The sequence below is a fragment of the Cucumis melo genome, chromosome 5, assembly GCF_025177605.1.
Source record: "Cucumis melo cultivar AY chromosome 5, USDA_Cmelo_AY_1.0, whole genome shotgun sequence".
NCBI classification, from domain to species: Eukaryota; Viridiplantae; Streptophyta; class Magnoliopsida; order Cucurbitales; family Cucurbitaceae; genus Cucumis; species Cucumis melo.
In genome coordinates, this window is record NC_066861.1 from 24,317,925 (window position 1) to 24,345,077 (window position 27,153).

The following is a 27,153-nucleotide window of genomic DNA, read 5'->3' on the forward strand; positions in this document are numbered from 1 at the left end:
ACATACATTGATGAAGACAAAGGTCTTACACTCTTGGCATTGTGTATTTACGGAGCGGTGATTTTTCCTAAAGCAGAGGGTTATGTTGATGGAAAAGTGATCAAATTGTTTTTTGAAATGGAACGAGGATTCAATCCTATTATACCCATACTAGCTGAAACTTTTCGATCTCTTAACTATTGTAGAAATAAAGGGGAAGAAAAATTGAATTGTTGTGTTCCTTTATTATATATTTGGATACACAGCCATATCAAATTTCCCGCAGAGTTTAGGTGTCCAAGGTTAGATTTCAATAGCCCATGGAATTTAAGGCGCAACACAATCAGTGAGTTTGATATGGCAGTTTGGGATCCAACATATCCAAGGAAGGAGGCTTGGTTGTCTTCTTTTGCAAAACTGACTTTTGAAAATGTCATATGGAAGGCTCAATGGATGCCTTTAAAGGCGGTGATATATAGATGCGGAGATTTTCATAGTGTGCCTTTGTTGGGACCACGGGGAGGTGTTAACTATACACCATTGTTAGTTTTGCGCCAGGTGTAGCTCAAATAGTTTATACCACCAACTCATAATCTGCAAGAGTCCGAATTTTCATACGATCCTGAAGATTGTCAAGGGAAAAAACGTCAAGCAGTATGCGCATGGAAATCTATAAGGAAGATAAAAGACAAAGGACATTACGAAGGAGTTACTAGTGGGTACGAGGCATGGCAGGCAAACAGAAGGAAGAATATAATAGATATCTCAAGGGAGGTAGTTGAAAGGGGAAAAGAGACAAGCTTCAAACAACCAAATCAGTGGATTGAGAAGAGCAAAGAACTAGAAGAGAAAAATCGATTGTTAGAGCAAGAGAACAAGAAACTTCGTAAAGAGACAAGTCAATGGATGGATCATGCGACTTATTTGCAAAACGAACTCGAAAAGACTAAGAGTTTCTTAAAAAATCAAGATAAGTTAGAAAAGAATCTTGAGACTTTAGATAAGGAGATGAGGCGAATGAATAAAGCAAATAGAAGCTTGAAAAATGAGAAGACAACATTACAAGCAACAGTGGGGTCGCAAGATGAATATATTAAAGATTTAGAAAGTGGGAAGGAATATTTTCTCCAGCTTGTCAATGATTTGAATACATCAATTGGAAAACCAGAAACACAAATAATGGATTTGGAAGCACAAATCATTCTTTGCGTCAAACTGTTAATAGCCTACATCTGAAGATGGTCGAGTGCTCTGAAGAGTATGAGATACTGAAAAATTATGTCGATTCCTTACACTATCAACTTACTGCGCTTCAAAATTCAAGTAAGAGGATAACACAAGAATATGAGTCATTGGATACAGATTACGTGCAAATGAAGGTTGATTATGATCTGCAAACAAGAGATTTCAAGTGCTAGTGGAACGTGTAGATCAGACAATCGAATTTCTCATAATGGTGTTCAAAAGAGCAAATGGTTTTGCAGAATGGGCAGCTGATTTGAGAGTTAATATTTTCTCAATGCAACCTCATGCAATGATCTAAATAGATTCTTGAAGATGATATGCAGAGAACTGGAACATTTTGATCGTTTTCATTAATTGTTCATTTTGCTATTGACAATAGGAGTGATGTTCATTACGTTTTGTTTGTTTCTAGTTTCAGATTGATTTCCTTTATTTTGTCAAGCTTACATTATGTTTGTTTGATTTTATTATTGTTGTTTGAATTTTATATATACTAAGATTTGTCTCTCTCTCTCTCTCTCTCTCTCTCTCTCTCTCTCTCTCTCTCTCTCTCTCTCTCTCTCTCTCTCTCTCTCTCTCTCTCTCTCTCTCTCTCTCTCTCTCTCTCTCTCTCTCTCTCTCTCTCTCTCTCTCTCTCTCTCTCTTTCCCCTCTTCTCTTATACTTCAATTTTTTATTTTTCTATTTTTTATTTTTTATTCTATTTTATTTTTTAAAAAAAGGAAAATATAGCTCGTCCTACTCCAATTCATCATCTTTACAATACTAGGTATAAAAGTCGAATCATGGAAGAAAAAGATAAGGACATGGACAAAATGAGACAAGAGATTAATAATCTTGGGGAACGAGTTTCAAAAATACTAAAATTGCTTTCAATGGGGAAAGGAAAAGTCGTTGTAGATACAGCACAATCAAGCAATCCAATTCAAGACACAGATGATCTCATTTATCCTCCAGGATTCACCTCATACCACATGAATGTTCTGCAGTCTCAAACCACTCAACACTATGTTCCTACGAATTCGCTGTATGTTGTTCCACCCATTGGCCCAGGTATAGAACATTTGGAAGCTCAGGCTAAAATTCAACACATGGGACAAAACGAGAACACTCCGGCTAAGCAAAAGTTAGATGTTTTGGAAGAAAAGTTGCGAGCAATTGAAGGGACTGATGTCTATGGAAATATAGATGCAACACAATTGTGCTTGGTGCCAGGCTTGATCATTCCAGCAAAGTTTAAAGTTTCTGAATTCGATAAATTTGATGGATCAACGTGTCCAAGGAGTCATCTTATAATATACTGCAGAAAGATGGCGGGGCATATTAATAATGATAAATTGCTAGTCCATTCCTTCCAGGATAGCTTGACTGGTCTATCTAGTCAATGGTATATTCAATTAGATAATGCACACATTCACGTTTGGAAGGACTTAGCTGATGTATTTCTAAAGCAATACAAACACAACATTGATATGGCTCAAGATCGTTTAGACTTGCAACGGATGGAGAAGAAGAGTTCGGAAAGTTTCAAAGAATATGCTCAACAATGGAGAGATATGGCTGCCGAGGTTCAACCACCGTTAACAGACAAAGAAATGACATCTATGTTTATGAATACCTTGCGGGCTCCATTCTATGAGCGAATGATTGGTAATGCATCAACAAATTTTTTTGATATTATTGTTATTGGTGAAAGAATTGAATATGGGATAAAACACGGGAAGTTAGCAGAGGCTACAACTGAATATGGTGGAATAAAGAAAGGAACAATATCCAAGAGGAAAGAAGGAGAGGTTCATGCAATTGGTTTTCCTAATTCAGGGAAGCACAAATCAATTTTTGGTCAGAGAAAATATGAGCAAAACTTTCTGTCATATATAAGCAATGTCTTTCATATCCCTTATAATAGATATGTACCAGCCCATACTGTCTCTGAAACTCCAAAACCCGTTAACTTAAATTCTCCTCAACCATTTGTACAGGGTCAAGGTAGCAAAACCAATTCATTTCCTTTTTTTCTTTGATGAAGTGGGCTCTGATTTCTTTCTTTTGATCCTTTCGGACCGGACCAGGGTTACGTCTTCCTAAAAATATAGGGTAGGTCCTCCGGAATGAAACTAGCATGGACCGGAAGGTGTGAAGGCGCGAAGCGAAGCATAAACCTATGGCAAGTTACTTACGAAAAGGAACCTACGGTAAGGAACCTACTAAACCTACTTAAAGGAATCGGAGGAGGGGAGGCAAGGTTCAATGTAATATGAGATTTAGAAGACGATTCGTCCGAAGGACTCTGAAAGCCTTCTGATTCTTTCATTCTCGTTAATGAGTGAATTGTGCTTGCTTTTATTAACAACACATATACAGGGAAAGCCTATAAGAAGAAGACAAGTCCTTCTCCAGCGTAGTGCTTTCATTTTCCTATTAGGTTCACAGTATGCTTGGTTTTCTTTGGTTTTCATTCTTTTCATTGGACGTGAATGAGAAGATTCAGTCAGTGATCTACTATGCCTTTCAACCTTTCAACCTTTCAACCTTTCTCCTTTATTAGGAGTGGAACTCAGTCAATGGAATATTCTGAGCTTTGAACCTTGTGAATTTCATTTTTGCAGTTTGATTCGATTCCCATGACTTATACAGAGCTTTTACCTTAACTAATTCAAAATCGACAGTTAGCTTCTATTCCAATGATTCCTATACAACCTCCTTACCCAAAATGGTATGATTTAAATGCTTGATGTGATTATCATGTTGGAGGAGTGGGACACTCAACTGAAAATTGTTTGGCTTTAAAAAGAAAGGTGCAATCTCTAATTAATGTTGGATGGTTGAGCTTCAAAAAATCTGGTGAGAAGTCGAATGTTAATGAAAATTCACTGCCTAATCAATAAAATCCAAAAGTGAACGTTGTGGATGGCCTTGTTGAAAAGTGCAAAAATGAAGTCCATGGGATAGTAATGCCTATGGAAGCACTTTTTGAAGGTCTTTTCGAAGCAGGATATGTTACTCATGAATATCTAGACCCCAACATAAGATATGAAGGGTATGATGAAAGCAGACATTGTATATTCCATCAAGGAGTTGCAGGTCATGTTGTCCAACAATGCCAAAAATTTAGATCCAAAGTACAACAACTTATGGATTCAAAGATACTCATGATATATAGAGGACAAGAAAAAGACGAGATGAAAGACAGTAAAATATGTGCTTTAATGGATGAAGTTTTAGAAAACGAAGATTCCTTTTTACCAAGACCTTTAACAGTTTTTTATCAAGAAAGTCATAATGAGTCAACCTTCTACAATCCTAAAAAACTAATACAATCCAAGTGCCGAGTCCTTTCAAATTTAAGGATCTAAAAGCAGTGTCATGGCAGTATGATTGCCAGGTCATAACAGGTCCTTCGGTTGATAACATTACAGGAATCAACGGGGATAACCCAAAGTAGAAGATGCTACAAACCAAATAACTTAACAGTCCCTTCAGATGGTCTAATACTGGAGCAAGGTAGGAAAAATGAGAAAAGAAATGTGAAAGAGCATTGCAAAGACCAAGATGTGGAGATGCCTATCATTGCAAAAGATATAGAATACAAAAAACAAAGTGAGTATAAGATCATAGAGCAAATGCATCATACTCCAGCTCGAATTTCTTTGTTAGCATTGTTTTTTAATTCAGAGCCTCATCGAAAAGTGTTATTAGATATTTTGAACAAGGCACATGTCGAACATTACATTTCAGTGGAAAAGTTTAGTGGAATTATTGGAAACATTACATCTTCAAATTCCATAGTCTTCACAGATAACGAAATTCCTACTGAAGGCTTAGGCCATACAAAAACACTGCATATTCAAGTGAAGTGTAAAGACTACGTCATTGCTAGAGTTTTAGTGGATAACGGATCAGCTCTCAATATAATGCCTAAATCTATACTATTGAAGCTTCTCGTGGATATGTCACACATAAAATCAAGTACTGTGGTTGTGAAAGCTTTCGATGGGTCTCGTAGAGAAGTAATGGGTGACATTGAACTACCAGTTAAAATTGGCCCATGTATTTTCAACATAGTCTTTCAAGTCATGGAGATAACACCCACGTACAATTTTTTATTAGGACGTCCTTGGATTCACTCCGCAGGAGTGGTGCCATCCACATTGCATCAAAAATTAAAATTTATTGTTGGGAGTAAGTTGATTTGCGTGATGGGAGATGAAGATTTCTTAATAACAAAGTCGGTCTCAACCCCATATGTTGAAGCGACGGAAGAAGCATTAGAGTGTTTTTTCGCTCTTTTGAAATTGCTCATGCACCTATGATGGAAGTAACTGTAGATGAAGTGATAAAGCCACACAAGTCTAAAGTTGAAGTTATGACCACTAGAATAATGGGAGGTGGAGGATATTCTTTGAATCAAAACTTAGAGACACTTCTAAAAACACCGAGCAATGATGGGAGGTTTGGTTTGGGCTATAAGCCATCCATATATGACAAGATTAGGCTTCAGGAGGAAAAGAAGAAAAAGCGTTTGGCAAAGCTAGAGATGAGAGAGTTTGATCCAAGTATAAAATTTATACCTGAATTATATGATATTTTCAAGAGTGCTGGTATAAGTTATTCATCACACAACTCTGATTTGAAGGATGATTTGTTAACGAAGATGGAAAGTTTATCAGTTGCAGCAGTGGCACAACAAACATCATTTGAAGGCAACACAGTTTATGCATGTCCGCCTGATTTTGAGCTTAACAATTGGGATAGTGTAGATCTACCTACATTTTCAAGAGATTTTCAAGAGTAATGATTAAGCTTTTATTTGTTTAAATTTTTATTTTTCGAATGGCTCTATCCAAGGCCATAGTATTTATTTGCTTTACAACATTAATGTACTGCTTTCTGGTTATTTAATGAAATTTCTGCATTTTCATTTCATTCATTCTAATTTTTTCTTCTCTCTACTTTCTTTCCTGCATTTGCAAATTAAACACAAAAGTCTAAGCCCTTTCATAGACAATATTCATAAGAATGAAGATGTTAGTAATTCCAGTTCTACCATTGATGCCTTAATATACACTATGGAATCTGACAAGGAAAGTGACGATGAAAACGACGTGGGAATATCCTCATAATTGTTAAGAATGGTAAAAGAAGAAGATGAGGTTCTTGGTCCTCACCAAGAACTAGTTGAAGCAATCAATTTGGGTTCTTAAGAGGAGTCAAAAGAGGTAAAAATTGGCACATCATTGACCAGTGAATCACGGAAAAAACTGATCAATTTGTTACGTGAGTATTCATATATTTTTGCTTGGAGTTATCAGTTTATGCCAGGATTAAGTACGGATATTGTAGTACACCGAGTTTCTTTAAAACCAGAGTGCAACCCAGTGAGACGAAAGCTACGTAAAATGAAACCTGATGTACTGATTAAAATAAAGAAGGAAGTACAGAAGCAAATTGAAATAGGATTCCTCACAGTCTCCAAATATCCTGAATGGGTGGCAAACATTGTCCCAGTGCCCAAAACAAAACGAAAAAGTGAGAATGTGTGTGGATTATAGAGATTTAGATCGAGCCAGTCCAAAAGATAACTTCCCTTTACCTCATATCGACATGTTGGTGGATAACACTGCAGGATACTCAACTTTCTCCTTCATGGATGGTTTTTCAGGATATAATCAGATCAAATGGCTGAAGAAGATAGAGAAAAAATGACATTCATTACCCTTTGGGGAACATTCTGCTACAAAGTAATGCCTTTTGGTTTGAAAAATGTTGGGGCAACATATCAGCGAGCAATGCTTACACTTTTTCATGATATGATGCATAAAGAAATAGAGGTGTATGTTGATGATATGATCGCAAAATCCAAGGCAGATGAAGATCATACAACCACACTCCAAAAATTATTTGATCGGTTGAGAAAATATCAATTGAAATTAAATCCATCCAAATATATATTTGGGGCAACCTCGGGAAAGCTACTGGGATTCATCGTCAGCGAAGAAAGGATCAAAGTAGACCCAGATAAAGTAAGGGCTGCCATGGAAATGTCATCCCCTAAAACAGAAAAAGAAATTCGAGGTTTTCTGGGAAGATTGAACTACATATCCAGATTTATCTCACATTTAACACCAACATGTGAACCAATCTTCAAGCTCTTACGTAAAAACAACTCAGGAAAATGGAATGAGGATTGTGAAGAAGCTTTCAACAAAATTAAGCAGTATTTGCAGAGCCCACCAGTACTGATACCTCCAGCTCCAAGGCGACCGTTAATCTTGTATTTAACAGTATTAGAAAGTTCCATGGGTGGTGTTCTAGGACAACATGATTTATCAAGGAAGAAGGAGCATGTCATTTATTATTTGAGCAAAAGTTTATCGATTATGAATCTAGATACTCAATGTTAGAGCGAACTTGTTGTGCTTTGGTATGGACCGCTCATCGTTTGAGGCAATATATGTTATACCACACGACATGTCTTATTTCAAAAATGGATCCAATAAAATACATTTTTGAGAAACTGTCATTATCTGGAAGATTACAAAATGGCAAGTTTTGTTGTCAGAGTACGATATTGTTTATGTTACTAAAAAAGCAATAAAGGAAAGCGCAGTTGCTGGTCATTTAGCTGCTTAACCAGTAGCAGATTACGAACCTATGAGGATTGATTTCCCGAATGAAAACATATTTCTAGTTGAAAAGAATGCTAGAGATCATGAGACATGGACTATGCTTTTCGATGGTGCCTCAAATGAGTTGGGACATGGGATTGGAGTTGTGCTAATTTCTCCAGAAGGAAAGGTTTTCCCCCTAACGGCCAAGTTATGTTTTGAATGCACTCACAATATCGCTGAATATGAAGCTTGCATTATGGGACTTCAAGTAGCATGCGATATGAGTATTAAAAAGTTGAAAGTTTTGGGTGACTCGATGTTAGTGATACATCAAGTCAAGGAAGAATGGGAAACAAGAGATGCTAAATTGGTGCCTTATAGCCAATACGTTACAAAATTGTCTCAAAATTTTGAGAAGATTTTATTTGACCATGTTCCTAGGGAAAACAATCAAATGGCGGATGCATTAGCCACTCTGGCAGTGATGTTTGATCTTAATCTTGAATTTGAACTTCATCCAATCCAAATTACAAAGCGAGATGTGCCAGCATATTGCATGAATGTTGGAAATGATAACAAGCCATGGTATTTTGACATTAAGCAATACATAAAGTGTAGAGAATATCCATATGAAGCTTCAGAGAATGACAAACGCGCAATAAGGAGGTTGACCATGAACTTTTTCTTAAGTGGTGAAGTTCTTTATAAAAGAAACCACGATATGGTGCTCCTTCGGTGTGTTGATGAAGAGGAAGCAAAACAAATTATGACAGACATTCATGAAGGAATATGTGGAACACATGCTAATGGACATATGATGGCTAGACAAATACTTAGATCTGGTTATTATTGGACAACAATGGAATCAGACTGCATAAAATATGCAAGGAAATGTAAAAAGTGTCAAATTTATATGGATAAGATCCATGTAGCAGCATCTCCATTGCATATTTTTTCAGCATCATGGCCATTTTCTTTATGGGGAATGGATGTTATTGGATCCATTGATCCTAAAGCCTCAAATGGCCATCCTTTTATTCTTGTGGCCATTGATTACTTCACTAAATGGATAGAGGTTGCATCTTATTGCAATGTTACAAGGGGAGTAGTGCTCAAGTTTATCAAGAAAGAGCTTATATGTCGTTATGGTCTCCCAGAGGGTATTATTACGAATAATGCCAAGAACCTTAATAACGAAATGATGGACGAACTTTATGAGCAGTTCAAGATCAATCACCGAAATTTGACTCCATATCGCCCAAAGATGAATGAGGCAGTTGAGGCAGCTAACAAAAATATTAAAAGAATCATTGAGAAAATGACAATAACATACAAAGATTGGCATGAAATGCTACCGTTTGCGCTGCATGGATATCGCACGTCAGTTCGTACTTCAACATGGGCAACACCATTTTCTTCAGTTTATGGTATGGAGGTCGTTTTACCTTTAGAAGTTGAGATACCTTCATTGAGAGTTCTCATGGAAGCTAAGTTAGATGAAGTTGAATGAATACGAGGTCGTTATGAGCAGTTGAATTTCGTTGAAGAAAAACGGTTGGCAGCATTAAATCATGGGCAGTTTTACTAAAGAAGACTAATGCGAGCATACAATAAGAAAGTGCATCCTCGAAGCTTTCGAGAGGGAGATTTGGTATTAAAAAGAATACTTCTGTTTCAAAAGGATCATCGAGGAAAATGGACTCCTAATTATGAAGGTCCATTCGTAGTGAAAAAAGCTTTTTCAGAAGGAGCTCTACTTTTTATTAATATGGATGGCGTTGAGTTAAAAAATCATGTGAATTCAAATTATGTTTGAAGATATCATGCATAAGGCCTTTTCTTAGAGGGTTTCGTAATGTTGAAAGAAGTTAAGGGTATTTCTAGGAAACTTACATTAAGTTCTTAGAATGTTATTTCCAGATGTGTAAACTTTCTCTCACCCCTCTCTTTGTACTCCTATTCCAAGCATTGTTTTCACATTTTTTTCATTTCTTATTATATTTTTTGAACATATGTTTATTTGCCGATCTTTTCTTTTATCCTTTCTAAAAGATAGTAAACATTCATGATTCATTAGTCCATTATTCTACATTTTTTTAATTAGCAAGGATCCAGTACGACTTATTGTATTTGCAAACCAAGTAAAAGCTATGATTTTCTTTTGATAAGATTTAAGGAAATATAGGTGTCTACAAGTCCAGACAAATTTTGCTATGATGAGAGTTATCGTAATTGGAAGTCTACATCTTAAAGGGATTCACGTTTTGTGATGTCCAAGGACTAAACAATATTGGATCTTTACAACATAGTGCAGTCAATCGCAGTTTTGATTCAAAGAGTGGCGAATTTGACAACTTAAAAAGCTTTCATGATATATGTGTTTTATTCTATCTGATGGCCCTATTGATCAATTGTTAATAGGATTGATGAATAGAGCAATGAGCTATTTATTTCTTTGAAAATGACAATATTTTATTTTCAAATTAAATCTTTACCAAGTCCAAAGCAGGACGATTCCATTTTTTATCAAACCTAGTCCTGGAGCTAAGGTTGATGTCTTTTCGAATTTGGTTAAATCGAGCCCAGATCTGAAGCCGAGGCCGAAGCCTGTCTATCACGTCCTTTATTTATCAAACCTAGTCCTGGAGCTAAGGTTGATGTTTTTTCGAATTTGGTTAAATCGAGCCCAGATTTGAAGCTGAGGCTAAAGCCTGTCTATCAGATCCTTTATTTATCAAACCTAGTCCTAGAGCTAAGGTTTATGTCTTTTTGAATTTGGTTAAATCGAGCCCAGATCTGAAGCTAAGGCCGAAGCCTGTCTATCAGGTCCTTTATTTATCAAATCTAGTCCTGGAGCTAAGGTTGATGTCTTTTTGAATTTGGTTAAATTGAGCTTAGATCTGAAGCTGAGGTCGAAGCCTGTCTATCAGGTCCTTTATTTATCAAACCTAGTCCTGGAGCTAAGGTTGATGTTTTTTTGAATTTGGTTAAATCGAGCCCAGATCTGAAGCTGAGGCCGAAGCCTGTCTATCAGGTCCTTTATTTATCAAACCTATTCCTGGAGCTAAGGTTGATGTCTTTTTTAATTTGGTTAAATCGAGCCCAAATCTAAAGCTGAGGTCGAAGTCTGTCTATCAGGTCCTTTATTTATCAAACCTAGTCCTAGAGCTAAGGTTGATGTCTTTTCGAATTTTGTTAAATCGAGCCCGGGTCTGAAGCTGAAGTTGAAGCTTGTCTATCAGGTCCTTTATTTATCAAACCTAGCCCTAGAGTTAAAGGTTGATAATCTTTTTAGTTCCCTCTCTAAAAAATAAAATTTGGCCCAAATACTTTATCTATTTCCTTTGTGCACCTTTAAATATTTTCAGGATGGACAAAGGGGGGCAAGCTGTAGATACCATATTTTGGCCAGTTGTTTTTTACATTTACTTTACTTTATTTTATTTTATTACTTTATTTTATTTATTTACTTTTATTAAATTAAGTTGATTTGAATTTAAATTTATTTTTTAAAAAAAAAAAAAAGAAAACAGTAATTAAATTTCATATCTTTTCCCTATTTTCTCTCAACCACTTCCAGTCCCACGATTTTTCCTCCTCCCTCTCCACGATTCTCCCTCTCCACGATTCTCCCTCTTCACGATTCTTCCCACTTTCCCACTATCACAAACACGATCCTCATGATCTTGCAATCTTAAAAAAAAAAACTACCATCTCAGTGCCCTATAAAAACAGAGAAAAAAAAAGACAACGGAGGGATTTTTTTTTAAGAAGGAGTGATCAATTAAAGGGTGAAAAGCAAAAAAAAACTATTCTGCCAAAGGTAAGTTTTTTTTTTCCCTTTACGTAGATTGTTCTTACATTCTTCAAATTTAATTTGTTTTTAATTCGTTAAATTGATTTTGTTCCTTTATCAAATTTTACCTAGATTGTGTTTAATCTTTTAGGGTTAGGGTATTTTAATTTTGTTAGGTTTAGACTAATTGAATCTATTTCTCATTAGCCTCTGTTTTGTATTCTAATTTTGTTGGGTTAAACCAATTGGATATTGTTGCATCAAATTTTGCCTAGGTTGTACTGTGTTTAATTTTTTTTAGGTTTATAGTGTTTTAAATTTGTTAAGTTTAGACCAATCCAATCTATTTTTCTTTAAATTATGGCTCTTTAGGTTAAACCAATTGAATTCCAATAGAATAGTGTTATATCAAATTTGCTACTGTGTTTAATTTTGTTAGGAATACTATCACATCAAATCTGCTTGTGTACTTTAATTTTGTTAGGTTTAAGTCATTTGAAAATTGTTACATCAAATTACTTATGTTTTAAATTTGATTTAAAGTAAGCCATTTGATTAAAATTTGTTAAATGTAGAGTTTAATTTGGTTGTTTTTACTGTTTATTAAATATGTTTGATATTGATTGATTAGATTGGTTGAATGGCAGAATACTTATTTCACCACTTTATATTATTTACTTTCCAAACATTATTTCTCAAACATTATATATCTCTAATGTAGTATATTATTTCCAATATTTTATTTTTGAATATGTGGATATTATCTCCAACTTGTATTATTTGGCAACATATATTGTTGGTTGTATTGTTTGTCATATTTGCCAACTATTTTATACTGTATTATTTATGGGAAAGAGTAATGTTCATTTATGGATTTTATTGTTAAAATTCCATAAATACATAAAATTTCTCAATTTTTAAAAATTAGTAAATTATTTTTAAACAAAGTATATCTAACAATTTTATATTTTAGAATGGGACTGAGTAGTGTTTTCTTTAGAATTTATTAATTCTTTAGATACATGAAATTTTCCATTAAAGGCATATGATGGAGATCAAAATATCAAAGTTTGATATTTTAATATTCTTGAGGTAAATAAAAAAATCTTTTTAAATAAAAATTAAATTCTAATGGCTCTCATGCCACCCATATAATCATCAATTCAAGTTTAGGTTTTTTTAGTTATGAAATGATAACCATGGGACATTTAAAAAATATCAAATAAAAAATTTTGTTTTGTGAACCTCGTTAATTTAGTTTAAAAGATAAATTTTGGTAATCATTTTTATGGGTGTTGTAGGATGCTAATACCTTCTCTACACACAACTGACTCCCGAACCTTAAATCTGAATTTACGTAGACCAATTTTTTTGTGGTGACCAATCACACCTTAATATGATTTGTGGCGACTCCAAACCTTTTAAATATCAAAGATTAAATGATTGAGGATGTCGGCCGCTCCACGCCGCGATCACGTCGCGACAGCAATTTAGACGAAACAATGTCTTGACGTTAGTTTCAAATTCAGAAGGTGTAAATGTTATTGGCACCAAATGGATATTTAAAAATAAGACTGATGAAACTGGATGTGTGACGAAAAATAAAGCCAGATTAGTAGCTCAAGAGTATACTTAAGCTGAAGGTGTTGACTTTGATGAAACGTTTGCTCCTGTTGCTCGACTTGAAGCTATTCGACTTTTACTTTAAAACTTGAGAGGTAAAGGATATTCCAGAGGAGAAATTGACAAGACTTTGTTCATACACAGGAAATATAACCAACTGTTGGTGGCTCAAATTTATGTTGATGACATCATTTTTGGAGGATTTCCTCAGGATCTAGTAAATAATTTCATTAATATTATGCAGTCGGAATTTGAAATGAGAATGGTTGGAGAGCTTTCATGTTTTCTGGGACTTCAAATTAAGCGAAAGAATGATGGCATTTTCATATCACAAGAAAAGTATGCCAAGAATATGGTCAAAAAGTTTGGTTTGGAACAAGCTCGAAATAAGCGGACTCCAACTGCGACACATGTTAAACTTACAAAAGACACTGAAGATGTTGAAGATCACAAACTTTACAGGAGTATAGTAGGCAGCCTATTATACTTAACAGCAAGTCGACCTAACATAGCTTATGTTGTGGGAATATGTGCTCATTATCAGGCAGATCCCCGCATCACTCACCTAGAAGCTGTTAAACGAATTCTTAAATACGTTCATGGGACCAGTGACTTTGGAATGATGTATTCGTATGATACCACTCCCTTTCTAGTTGGATATTGTGATGCTGACTGGGCAGGTTCAGCTGATGATCGTAAAAGTACGTCTGGAGGTTGCTTCTTTTTGGGAAACAATTTAATCTCTTGGTTAAGTAAGAAGCAAAACTGTGTTTCTTTATCTACAACTGAAGCTGAATATATAGCTGCAGGTAGTGGTTGTACACAATTGATTTGGATGAAAAACATGCTGCATGAATATGGCTTTGATCAAGACACTATGACGTTGTATTGTGACAATACGAGTGCAATTGATATATCTAAGAATCCCGTTCAACATAGTCGAACTAAGCATATTGATATAAGACACCACTTTATTCGTGAACTAGTTGAAGACAAAGTAATCAAGCTTGATCATATTCGTTCAAATTTACAATTAGTCGATATTTTCACTAAACCCCTGGATGCTAGCTCATTCGAATACTTACGTGCTGGTTTAGGTGTGTGTCGCACTTAACTTCATGATGAGCAATAAAGATAGCGCATGTCTCCACGTTTCAAATATTTAAAGTTGTCAGCGCTGTTTTTGGAGTAAATGGAGGTCCTTTCGGCTGATGGAGCTCTTCTTTTCATTAATGGATGTTTAATTTTCAGATTATTTGAATTGTATTCTGGCTATTTAAACTAAGATCATCTTAAGTCGTTACACATTCTGGAGTTGGTACATCAGTTGAAATTCTTCATCGGTTACTCGAATCGGATTCATCATGGTGAATACTCGCAAGGGGTTTTATGTGCCTAAGCAGTCTGAAGATGCACCTAATGTCATCACTTCTTCGCCTTCTCCAGTACATCATGTAAGGGTCAGAGGTCGCCGTTTCAAAAGCATTCCTCCCCGGAGACCCTATCGACTTCCATCTGAGAAAGTGCATGGAGAGGCCACCAGTAGGATGCAGGAGTCTTTACATTTTGAGGCGGTGCCTGAAGTCGGGGAGTCTGCTGCTTCTGTTTCTCCTACTGTGCATGCACATCGAGCTTCTGAGGCCACTATATCGAATATGGATTCAGATGATTAAAATAATGTTCCGTTAATCCGTTTGTTAAAGAAACCCTCAGAGCCAGTTATAGCCAAGAGGCCCCCTTCTGATCCCCCGGGTTCCATTCACTCTCAAGAGAGCTCATCAACCGAAGGGGGATTCATTCCAACTCCAGGAGACCCTTGACGCTCACCAGCTATACCTTTAGGTCATTCTCCCTCTGTTCATCCTTCTCGATCGAAACTACCTACTTCGCAATCGAATGCAGTGCCTGCACGCATTCCTGAAATCGCTACTACTGCACGTGAGGAACAGACTGTTGGTTCTCAACATGATGATCAGTGTACTTCTTTTAACTAGATTGAGATACCTCCTGAAGACATTCCTCCTCCTACTAATGATCCTTTTGCACCATCTTCTGAAGGAAGGCCAAAGTCTCCTAAAGGTCCTAAACCTCCAAAAAGAAAAACTCAACAGGCTAGGAGAAATGTTACCACAAAAAGTGGCAGAAAGAAAATCCCTGCAAATTTTCGTCTGTTCCCATTGATGGAATTTCTTTTCACCACGAGGAAAGTGTTCAACACTGGAAATTTGTGATGCAGAGGAGATTTGCTGATGAGGTAAATATATCTAACAAATACCAATCTTGCATGAGTATCATGGACCTTATCCATAAGGTTGGTTTGGAAAAAACTATCTCGAATGTTGGCCCTTTTTATCCCCAGCTAATTAGAGAATTTATCGTCAATCTGCCTGATGAGTTTAATGATCCGAGTAGTGCTGATTATCAGACGGTAACATTAGAGGGTTCAAAATTATGTTTTCACCTGCTGTAATAAATGGTTTTCTTGGAAATACTGTTGATATTGACTGCTGTCCATCATGTCCTACTACTGAGGTTCTAGCTACTGTCTTATCTGGAGGGACCTTGTTCACATGGCCTATGGATGGAATCCATGCAGCTGCTCTCAACATGAAGTATGCCATTCTGCACAAGATTGGCATTGTCAATTGGTTCCCTTCCTCACATGCCTCAAGCATATCTACTGCCTTAGGTTCCCATTGCTTTTCCGAGGTTGTTCTCCAGTCTGCTACTTCACCTAAATGGAGCGGTGCTTACTGCATCTGATGCTTCTGGACCTGAACCTAAGACAATTGCACTTAGCTACAGACTCTTTCAAGGTAGTCATGTGCTTGATATTGACCATGATGTGCATCCAACTCGGGGCCCACATATTTTTGACACTACTAACTAAGATGAATTTGCTGAAGGCTTCTATCTGGATCGTGAGTTAGCTACCCGCATTATTAATTCCTTGACTGCTGAATCTCGTGCACTGACTAACTCCATCACTCTGTTGTCTGAACGTCGATTAGAGGTTGATGCTCTCATTCGACATTGAAGTCTTCGGCTCCATCCACTAGTCGTCAGCAGCCACCATCTGGTTAATGTCATTACTTTTCCAGTTCAAAGGGGGAGTGGATGTAATGAGGAAATGTTGAATGAGGAAATATTGTGGGATGTTTTGTTTTTAATGGTTTTGGGCAAAAATGGATAATGTTTGTGTTCTGGCCCTATTGTTTTTTATGACTGTAGTTTCTTGTTTTTGTGATAGATGAAGTTTGATAAATTCTTTTATATCCTAAATGAAATATCTTCTGAATGAAATGACATATGTCTTACTAAGAACTAAAGGTTGCGAGTGAATGAAATGACTCTGTGGTACTGTTGTTGTTGAACCAAAAAAGAAATTCCTTTTAGACAAAAGCGGGAGTTTGTTGAAGTGTAGTTAGTCTAAAAGAATATCTTTTAAATTAAAAGAGAAGATATATTTGAGAGAAGATAATCAATGAATATTTGATTCTCCTATATTTATGGAATCTCTCTAATTATCTCCAAGAATATAATAAGTTCCTATTCTTTAGGGATCTCATTAAAGATACAAGGCATATACATAGCTGGAGATATATGTATATATTGGGGTCTTGAAGATCGGCTGGTTAACGCAGAAAAAAAGAGAGAAAAGTTTTTGTTGCTAATACGGAGAAGTAACTTCCGATTTATCATCGAAGCGCCTGCTACTAAAGGTAGTTTGACCTTATGACTTTGGAAGCAACATGATTATCTAAAGTTGAGGTTTAGGGATGAGTAAAATACATATGAGACTATGGTTAGTTTGATTAATGATTGAGCCGCGCATACATTCTGGGGGAGCCTGACCATCAGACGCTGTCGACGGGAGTCTTTTTTATTCCAGGGGAGCCTGGAGTTTGATGTTAATTCACAAGTCATGTAGTTATAGCATTGAGATGTATACATAAGCTATATTGATGTTTTGATGTTTATGGTGACTATTAATAAAATTACTCATCTAAGTTGTTCACAGCTCTCCAGACGTAGGCAATATTGGCCGAACTTGGTTACCAAAGTCTCATGTGTTATTATCTTTTGCTGTCTCACTAGTTATTACTTATATTATTAGCTGCAGTAGAAACTGAAGGGTCCTTGATTATCTTTTACTGTTTTTCAGTCGAACTTCTATCAAAATCTCCATAGACAAATTCTATAAATATATGATAATTTACTCTATTACAAATCAAACAAATCTTTACATAAGAACACTTTTAAAAAAAAATTGACAAACACGTGTGTTTTCTTTCCAAAAGTTTTTTGAAAAAATATTTAAATGAAAATGCATTTTTTTTCTTAATTCATTTTAAATAGACCCTAAATTTAGATTTATAATTTTTCTTTCTAATTTTCAACCATAGTAAAGTTGATTTATATACTTAAACACGATCATAATTGTACAATTAATATGTTATGTTAAATCAAAACATTATTCTACTTTCTAGGACACACTTAAAACATGTGAATATTTCTTTTTTCAAATAAAAAAAATTGTTTTTTCATATTATAAAAATGACAATACAATTGAGACAATAATTTATGAGAATCGGATCGGGTTGATTTTAACCACATGAAAATTGCTTGGACTTGGTTGGAAGTGAGAACTCAAATCTAAACTCAAATCTGAATTATTCGAAACGGATCTAACTTTCTAAAAAAAATATTTTTAAAATTTTATTTCATTTCTTTATTATTAAAATATATATGTGTGTTTTTTCGAGGTTGGTAACCAAGTTCGGCCAATATTGCCTACGTTATTTTAACCTAAAATAACGTAACGTGCCAATTCAAAATTTCATTATACATCACCTTACTACACTATTTCATATCTTAATTTTCATTGAAACTATAAAGAATGTTCACTTCAAGAGCAGTTTTAAAACATTTAAGTTCAAGAATTTAGAAAATATGAGGATATGTTTTAAATAAATTAAAACGTAGAGGGTACTTTTTCAAATTGATTTTTGTTAAATTTGGAGAAAATGTGTGGATGAGGTGCAAAGCAAACTTATAATATTAGTGTAAGGGGGACCAATAGGAATCGCCCTTAAAATTTTACTACAAAAATTAGTTTATGCCTTCCCATTGGCTGCCAAAACTTTTAACAAAAACTTCATATAAACAAAGTTGGTGCATTTTTTAAAATATAGTTTCTTTCCATCATCATTGTTATTATTATTATTTTGCCAACATAACCACTAAAACCAACCACACCCAAACCCCTAACCAAGAGGGAAAATATTATTGAAAAACACACCTATCTAGATTAAATTATATTTGATAGAAGAACAAATCTACGAATATTATAAATAGTTTTGTCATTTTATCGAATGATGTGATAAAATTGAACAATATTTATAAATGACTCCCTTAGCTTGTGTGGTTAATTTCCTGTAACCATATATATTATATTTATTTGATACCCTCCAATGATTGTAGCTTTCAATTCAAAACACATCAATAATTGAAGAAACGTGCTTTATTTATTATTATACCCCCAACATGTGCTCAAATTCAAGGGGGCAACAATCTAACCTAACTAACAACCATTTTTCGGTTTCATTTATTATATATAAAATACTATCTTTATCTATAGTATATATAAAAGAACGGAAGTAGAGAAACTTTGTAGTCTCATTTTATCCTTTTATAATAAGTTTTTTTAGTTTTACGTTAGTGGTAATTTTGTCATTTACATAAATTTAATGTTTGTGGTCATTTTTACTTTCTAACAAGATAAAAGTTACATTTTGTTAATTTTTCATCTCCTTATTATAAATTTTCTCAAAATTTAAAACTTTTTATCCAATTAATTATGTCATTTAAATTTATCCAAATTTATTCACATTTCTCTCTCTCCCTTAATCTTCCATCTCCCAACTATTCACATTCCCTTGTCTCATATTAACTTTTTTGTATCTCTTACAACCTTGAAAATTTTTCCTTTTCAAATCTTTGGATATAAATATCCCATTTTTTTCATTCATGTTCACAAGTTCATGCTTTTTTATTCTCTTCTAATATTGTCTTTTTTTTTTTGTTGCTTATTTTTTTGTATATAGAAGTATGCTTGTGTATATTCTTTCATTTATATGTTTCTTTTTAGTACACGACAAAAGTTGGAGAAACTTGAACCACCAACTTCGTGGTTGGCATGTACATATATCTATGCTCTTTATGTTTAAGTCATGCAATATTGAAAATCTTTTTTTAATGTAAACTAATGGAATCTTGCTCATGTTATTTTTTTTCTTTTTTTTTTTTTTTTTTTTTGTCAAAGCTATTTTATTAATAAAATGGTTGAGTGACTTATGCTTTGATTTTGTTCGGACAATGTAAATATTGTTGAAATTTATAAAGTGTACATGAAGGTAATACAACGTGTAAAGCAAGAAATATTAAAGCCTTTCCTTTAATTTTTTTTTTACCTACAAATTATTAAAAAAAATTATGATTTTACATGTATAATTTCCAAAAAAAATATGATTTTGGTGGATGTTTTTATCCTTTCATTATAACTTTTTTTAGTTTTGCTTTAGTGACAATTTTCTCATTTACATAGATTTAATGTTTGTGATCATTTTCATATTTAACAAGAAAAAAATTACACTTCATTAACTTTTCATCTCCTTATTAAAAAAAAAGTTTTGAATCCATAACCGATAGTTAATGTTCTATATTATTAGGATCATCAACTTTTTCATCTTCCACAACGTAACTAATATTTACATAATGTTATATGTTATTACACAACAATTAACAACCTTTCTATCTTCCATTTTATTTGGATATATATAGAGTAGATGGTCAAGTTTGCAACATGTAAACTCAAGATATTAAGAAATGAAATTTGAATTGTGCAAACAAATCAAATTCAACATCCAATCAATGGAAAAACAAAGAGACATAGAAGATGATGATGATGAATTTGGAGAATATTGAAATGATTGTTCCAATTTTATAAAGTTAAGTTTAAATTATTTTTTTTTTCGTGTATTATTTTTCACGTTCATCGCACGCGTTCTTTATTAGTACTTTTAAAAGGTTCATATGATTGTGACACTCCTATGCGTTCCATGCTACTTGACAGCGTCATTATTGTTTGTCTTAAAGGCTTATTAGAGTGAAAGAGTGACTTACTAGAGTGAAAAGGTTGTAGAGTTCCTGTGATTAAGCCACCGAAAAGAAAAATGCACCTTATTGGTATATGTAGTAACTTTCACTCATGTTAAGTTTTTCTTAACCTTACTTTTAAGTTCTTCGAGATCTTTCCCATTCAGATATGATATTGGTTCATTCACTTCCTCCTCCTAAACTCGAGGTATTACACAGTTCATCAATTTTTTTTTAAGAAATGATCATTTGATCCTTTTAAATGAAATCCAAGGACCCAAGTTTACCTTTTTAGAATATAACGACTAATAAATAAACATTTTAAAGTGCAAGTATACAAAATAAACTAAAGTTGAAAGTGTAGAGCCTAAAATGAATATTTTGAAAATATTGGGACCAAACCAAAATGAACTAAAACCAAAATTAGAGGGCATAGTCACTTTTTTTAGTGTATAAGAACCAAACTAAACATTTTAAAATTACAAAAATACAAAATAAATGAAAGTTGAAAGTATAAGAGCCAAATGAATATTTTGAAAATAGGATGAAAAAAAGAAACCAAAAGTACTTATTAAAACTTTATTTTAAAAAAGAAAAATAGGTCAAAAAAATTGTCAAAAATAGGACTTTATGAATTTTTTTATTGTTATATATACCTTGGTCCTCCAAGTCTCATGTTGATGTTGCTTTTAAGTTAAGGTTAAAATTTTCTCTTTGAGGTAAAACTCTTAAAACTCTAAATATATAGCCCAAAAAATGATTTTGTACTTGTTTTAAAAAATTTATGATGGTTTTAGATCCCTTCTAATAAGTCTTTTTAGTTTTTTTATTAAGCAAATATCTTACGATTTCCAAATTTCAAATGTTAAATTTCAAATCAATTATATATCTATTTTATATGACTTAAGTTGCTTTTACACATGTCTTAATAACTATTTTTTTATCTTGCAAATATCTCATAACATAACTCGAAACTTTGACGCTTGAAATATCGAACATCAAATCATATATATACTCATTTTAAATGGTTTATAAAGGTTAGGAGTTTTTTTTTTTTTTCTCTCTTTCTTTTGGACATTTCTTTGTAATTCTAATAATGAAATCTTCTTTTTCTAGTTTCTTCTTCCTTTATCTATATAAACTAACTGTTTAAAACCCTCAATATAATCTTCTCCACTCGAACATTCTCCCATCAACAATGGCAGCCGAAGAAATCCTCCCACTTTTTGATCTCTTCTGGTTCCAACGGGCAATTTTCGCCAGCAAACCGCTTCTGAAAACCCACTCCTCGGCGCCGGAAATCCACTTCCAGAGCTCGGAAAGCGAGTATGCTGTCAGCTCCTCAAAGAATTTCCCAGCTTCCAAAACCGCCGTTCACTCTGCCAATAATCAAAAGCTAGAAACCATTGTTTCCGGTAAGGTAAGGGACTTTTCCGTTGAAGGGAATAATGAAAAGATGAAAATTAGAGGGAAAGTGAAAGGGTTGAGTAAGAGTTTATCAGAGTTGGAATTTGAAGAATTGAAAGGATTTATGGATTTGGGATTTGTATTTAGTGAAGAAGATAAAAATGATACAAATTTGGCTTCAATAATTCCTGGGTTACAAAGAATTGGCCAAAAAAAAGAGGAAAAACAAAAACAGATTGAAGATGGAATTTTGAAAAGGCCATATTTATCCGAAGCTTGGGAAGATGTTGAGAAAGAAAATGATAAGAAAAGGATTTTGATGAAATGGAGAATTCCAAGTTTAGGAGCAACTGAAATGGATATCAAACATCATCTCAAATCTTGGGCTCATACAGTGGCTTCAACTGTCAGATAACACCAAACTTTTACATTTTCTTTTTACCATTTTGGAGATCAATTTTTGTTGGGTTTTGTTTTGTGTTTGTTTTCTTTGCTGCGATTGGAAAGATCATTCCCTTTCCAAATACTTCCATGTTCTTTGATGGTTGAAGTTTGTAGTATGTTTACATTTTCATTTTTAGCCCTTGGGACTTCGAAATTGTCAAAGAAATAAAAAGTAAAAATATACGAGAATAGCTTAGCGGATTATGTTGGTTTGACTCTTTCTACCCTCAATTGTATTAAAAATTAAACATTCTTTTCAATTTTTGTAACTGATGTTCTAGATGACCAAATATATCTTTTTATGAATTTTGTAAGTACGATAATTATAAGGATGAATGATTAAACCACCGATATCACATAGGAGTAAGACATGTTGATTTCTATTAACTTATTTTCACTTTGTTCTATTACCTTGACAATTTCTATCTTATTTTAAGGACAAAATTGATAGCAGAAAAAATGTGCTATTTAATCTCACTTAATTATTCGATACCGCTCTATATTTTTATGTTTCGATCATTTTGATTATTTTATAGGTTTCAAGAGTCAGGTAGAACTGAGCATGAGGGAGAAAAACGAGAGAAAAAAGGATCAATTCAAAGTCCTAGTGAAGAAATTAGGCCAAAAGATTAAACAATGTTGTCACTCAAAGGAGTGCAAAACCTTCATTTTCATGACAGCGTGTTGCAGTTGATATAAATTCATAGCTTTAGTTTTTACGTCATATCTTTTGCTCAAGTGGTCGTTTTGGACTTATGATCAATTGGTTTTCTTTTTTTTCGTTTTTTCGCCCTCTATCCATCTATAATATAAGATTTTAGGTTTACTTTCATCTTATCCATCTATCTTTTCCACCATTATGGAAAGGTAAGATCTTTGTTTTTTATATAGTTTTGAGGATTTTTGAGGAGTCCATTGTATTTTCGTGATTATTTTGACGATATGATCAAGATTTCTTGTAGGAGTTTTACTCTTGATTTATTAGTTATTATGAATTATATTTTCTTGTTATTGATGGACACGCAATGCCTGATTGTGTATTTCCATGGTTTAATTTAGATTAATGTATAGCCTGTGGCATATAATTGTATGTTAATCTCTAAAATGTAATAGATTAGATGGACTTTGTGATTTGTGATCGACAACAAAAAATATTGTTCTATTGACCAAGGGTAAACCGTATTAAATTTCTTATTACGCTACAAGAAATCGAGGTTTTCCCGACACACAAAAATGCGTTGGAAGAAATGACGTTGGGAAATATGTCTTATCCCGACGACACTTTTTGCACGTCGGGTAAAGAAACTTTTTCCGACGACGTGATAGAGTCGTCGGGAAAGATGACAACATTTTCGAGGTTTTGGTGAATAGCGTCGGGAATAATAACTTATTTCGACGCCCCTTGCACGCGTCGGGAATTGTCAGTCGAAAAAGTTTAAAGTTTTTAAATATATTTGACTTTTCCCGACGTCGTACATAACGGCGTTGGGAAAAGTTTATAATTTTTTAAAATATACTTGACTTCTCCCGACGTCGTACATAACGGTTTCGGGAAAAGTTTAGAATTTTTTTAAATATATTTGACTTCTCCCAACTCCGTACATAACGGCATCGGGAAAAGTTTATAAATTTTTCAATATATTTAACTTCTCCCAACGTCATACATAACGGCGTCGGGAAAAGTTTAAAATTTTTTAAATATTTTAATTTCTCCCGACGCCATGCATAACAGCGTCGGGAGCTCTCCTTTAAAACCAATTTTTCAAATCTGTTTGACAGATCTGAAAGAAAACTGAAAAATGAGAGAGGGAAATTCCAAAGTTCCAAAAGAGGAAGAAATGCCATCCACCATCCGATCTTCACCGTCAATCTTCGTCGTCCGATCTTACCGCCGCCCCTCGCCGTCGGTAAGTGAATCCCTTCTTTTTTTTTCTTTATTTTGGTTTAGGTATTAGAAATATAATTAAATTTGTGATTGTCTTGTGGATTTGTATCAATAATGTTTAAAATATGTTCATTTTGGTGTGGATTTGTCGTTGATTGTGTAGATTTTGTTCTTATTGTGTTGATTTTTTGTTATTGTTCTTTATGTTCTCAATCCTCCCTTCCGATGTAAATTTTCTGTTGATTTTGTTATTGTTTTTATTGTTGTTTATGTTCTTTATTATTCTTTATGTTTAAACTATGTATCAATAATGTTGATTGTTAAATTTTCCATTCGTTTGTTTAGATCTCATTCTCGGTTGTACAAAAAAAATAGTGGATCTCCCGACGCTATATTTTGGTGTGTCGGGAGAGGCTCTCCCTACTCATTTCCCCCGACGTCGTTCCCGACGCAGATTTATGCATCGGAAAAGGATTTTCCGACACTTTTCATATATCACCCGATGTTTTTGTGCATCGGGAGACCTTCATTTTCTTGTAGTGTTAGGCTTTTCCTATTAGAAATTTATCCTAGCGCAGCGTAATACAAATAGTTAAATTGATTATCATCTAACTAAATTGCCTAATTAGATATTTAGGACCATTCGTTAACTTTTCTAATCAATTGGACTAGGCATAGGTAAAAAGTTAAAAAAAAAAAAAAACATACCTTGACAATTCAATGATCAAAATTACATTGGGCACACTACAAGAAATGGGGATTTTCTCGACGCCAAAAAATGTCGGGGGAAGTGAAAAACACGTCAGGAAAGGATCTCCCAACGCAGTTCTCGGCGTCGAGACAAACGTCGGGGGAAGTGAGTCGAGATAGGCTTTCCCGACGCTGTGTTGGTCACGCGTCGAGAAAGCCTCTCCCGACGCCGTCTTTCCCGACGTAATCCACGGGGTCGGGAAAGCCTCGTTTTCTTTCCCGACGTCATGTACTGCATCGGGAAAGCCTCCCCCGACAGGCTTTACCGTGCAGTTTTATTAAAGAACCGTTTTACCGATACTATACTGAAAGCTCAAGAAAAGGCACTTGAAAAGGTTCGTTAAACTTGAAATTTTTCTTGTTTGTCCAATGTTAGGCCAACCCTATGATGCACAAACGCACACATATTCATTCAATAAAAGTTGTTTCAATAAAAGGTGAGAATGGAGAGAGAAGAACTTGAAAGACAATAAAGAGAAGGTTGGAGTCTTTACATTGATGACAACACAATCATAGTAGAGAAAGTAGAGCGATCAAAACTATTTCAGGAAGTTACTAATTCCTTTTTCAATACAGAAAAAGCTATGTTGCAAGCAGAGGCAAAAGCTACAGAGGATGCTCGGAGGAAGGTTGAAGCTGAAGTTGCGGCCGCGGCGACGGACGGCGGCGAGCTACGGACGGCGACGAATGTTTCTCTCTTCTCCGAACCCTTTCCCTTTCATTTTCAGTTATGTGTAAAACAAAAACGAAATAAATATTCAGGGGATCTCCCGACGCACTACTTACTGCATCGGGGAAACCTAGGCCTTTTCCGACGCAGTACTTGCCTTTCCCGATGCACACTTACGGCGTCGGAAAAACCTAGACCTTGGGAATACCCCTTATTTTCCCACGTGAGCCTTTTTTCGACGCACTACTTACGGCGTCGGGAATACCTAGGTCTTTCCCGACGCTGGCCTAACACGTCGGGAATACCCTTTATTTCCCGACGGCCTTTTCCGACGCGTTAGGTCGGTGTCGAGAATATCCTTTATTTTCCGACGTCTTGTGCCCGACGCGTGAATTGTGCGTCGGAAAAACCTCTTATTTCCGACGTCTTACTTTATGCGTCGAGAATAGCTTTTTCTCCCGACGTCTTACTTTATGCATCGGGAAAACCTCTTATTCTTGACGTCTTTTTCGACGTCGGAAAAAGTCCGATTTCTTGTAGTGACAATTACATTTCTAGCATTACTTTCATGTCTTTACTTTTATGCACATTTGAATCACAAAACACACCAACCCCCTCTCTTATTTTATCACTTCAACTTAATAATTAACTTTGATAAACCAATCTCCTAAGTTTCCTATTGGATCGACTTGATTTGGCCAAATTTGTACTACTTAACAGTATAGGTAGCATTGATTAGTATAGTATAAATTTGATTTGATTGGCTATTTACAAACAACAATAAAAGACTAAGATAAAAAAATTTATCAAAATTCAGAATTAAAACTGTATTCTTCAAAGTCCAAAAACATAAACAAAATATGCTTCAAATTTAAGGATATTTTGTACCATTTAACTAAAAATACATTAAATTTTGTTTGTTCTTGGAGATCAAGGAGTTGTTAAATTGCATCACTCAATTTGATAATGGGTATGTTTTTGTCTCTTGAAATTAAAAATTCAAATTTCCAAAGATCCCACTTCCCATATTAAAATAAATAGCAAATAGAATTTGAGTGGTTAAAATCACCCAATTAAAATGTTAAATATTTATGAAAGTTCTCACCGAATCCCATCTTACACATAACAATGTGGTTATGAATTTACAACATCCAAACAAAATTGCTATAAATTACTAACACTCACATTAGTTCAAACACAGTGGAATCCAATAATATGCATGGTTAGTAATCCATTTAATTAAGATGTGGATATATTGAGGAGTTTTTTGAACAAAAATTATGAAAATGATGACTGCTATTTAAATGGATAGATAGAAGTTGTTCTGTCACATCATTGTTAATGTCAAATAAATAAGTTGAAATTTGTGGATGAGTTTCCTCTTCTCTATATCAAAAGCATCAAATGATAATCTTCAAAGGAAAAAATTAAAAAAAGAAAATAAAAGGTATCAAATGATAAGGGTGATATACTAAAAGCATTCATGATAAGAATTAAGAAATATAATTTATTTCCCCGTTGTTTGAAGAAAGTGGAAATACAATACAAAAGCCAATTTGATCTTTTCATAATAGTGGAATTTAAAG

The 27,153-nt window shown here is 34.3% G+C and overlaps 1 protein-coding gene and 1 pseudogene across 1 annotated transcript; both read left to right on the plus strand.

Moving 5' to 3' along the window:
* Positions 1-2,008: 2,008 nt before the first annotated feature.
* On the plus strand, positions 2,009-9,807 carry LOC127149586 (uncharacterized; annotated as a pseudogene).
* Positions 9,808-21,609: 11,802 nt separating this feature from the next.
* LOC103499218 (uncharacterized) lies at positions 21,610-22,233 on the plus strand. Its single transcript, XM_008462164.1, has one exon. It carries the CDS (start codon positions 21,610-21,612, stop codon positions 22,231-22,233), a length of 624 nt encoding a protein of 207 aa, XP_008460386.1.
* The last annotated feature ends 4,920 nt before the right edge of the window (positions 22,234-27,153 follow it).

Excerpts from the sequence above, each read along its gene's own strand:
- LOC103499218 (XM_008462164.1), top strand. The coding sequence starts at position 21,610 with ATGGCAGCCGAAGAAATCCTCCCACTTTTTGATCTCTTCTGGTTCCAA.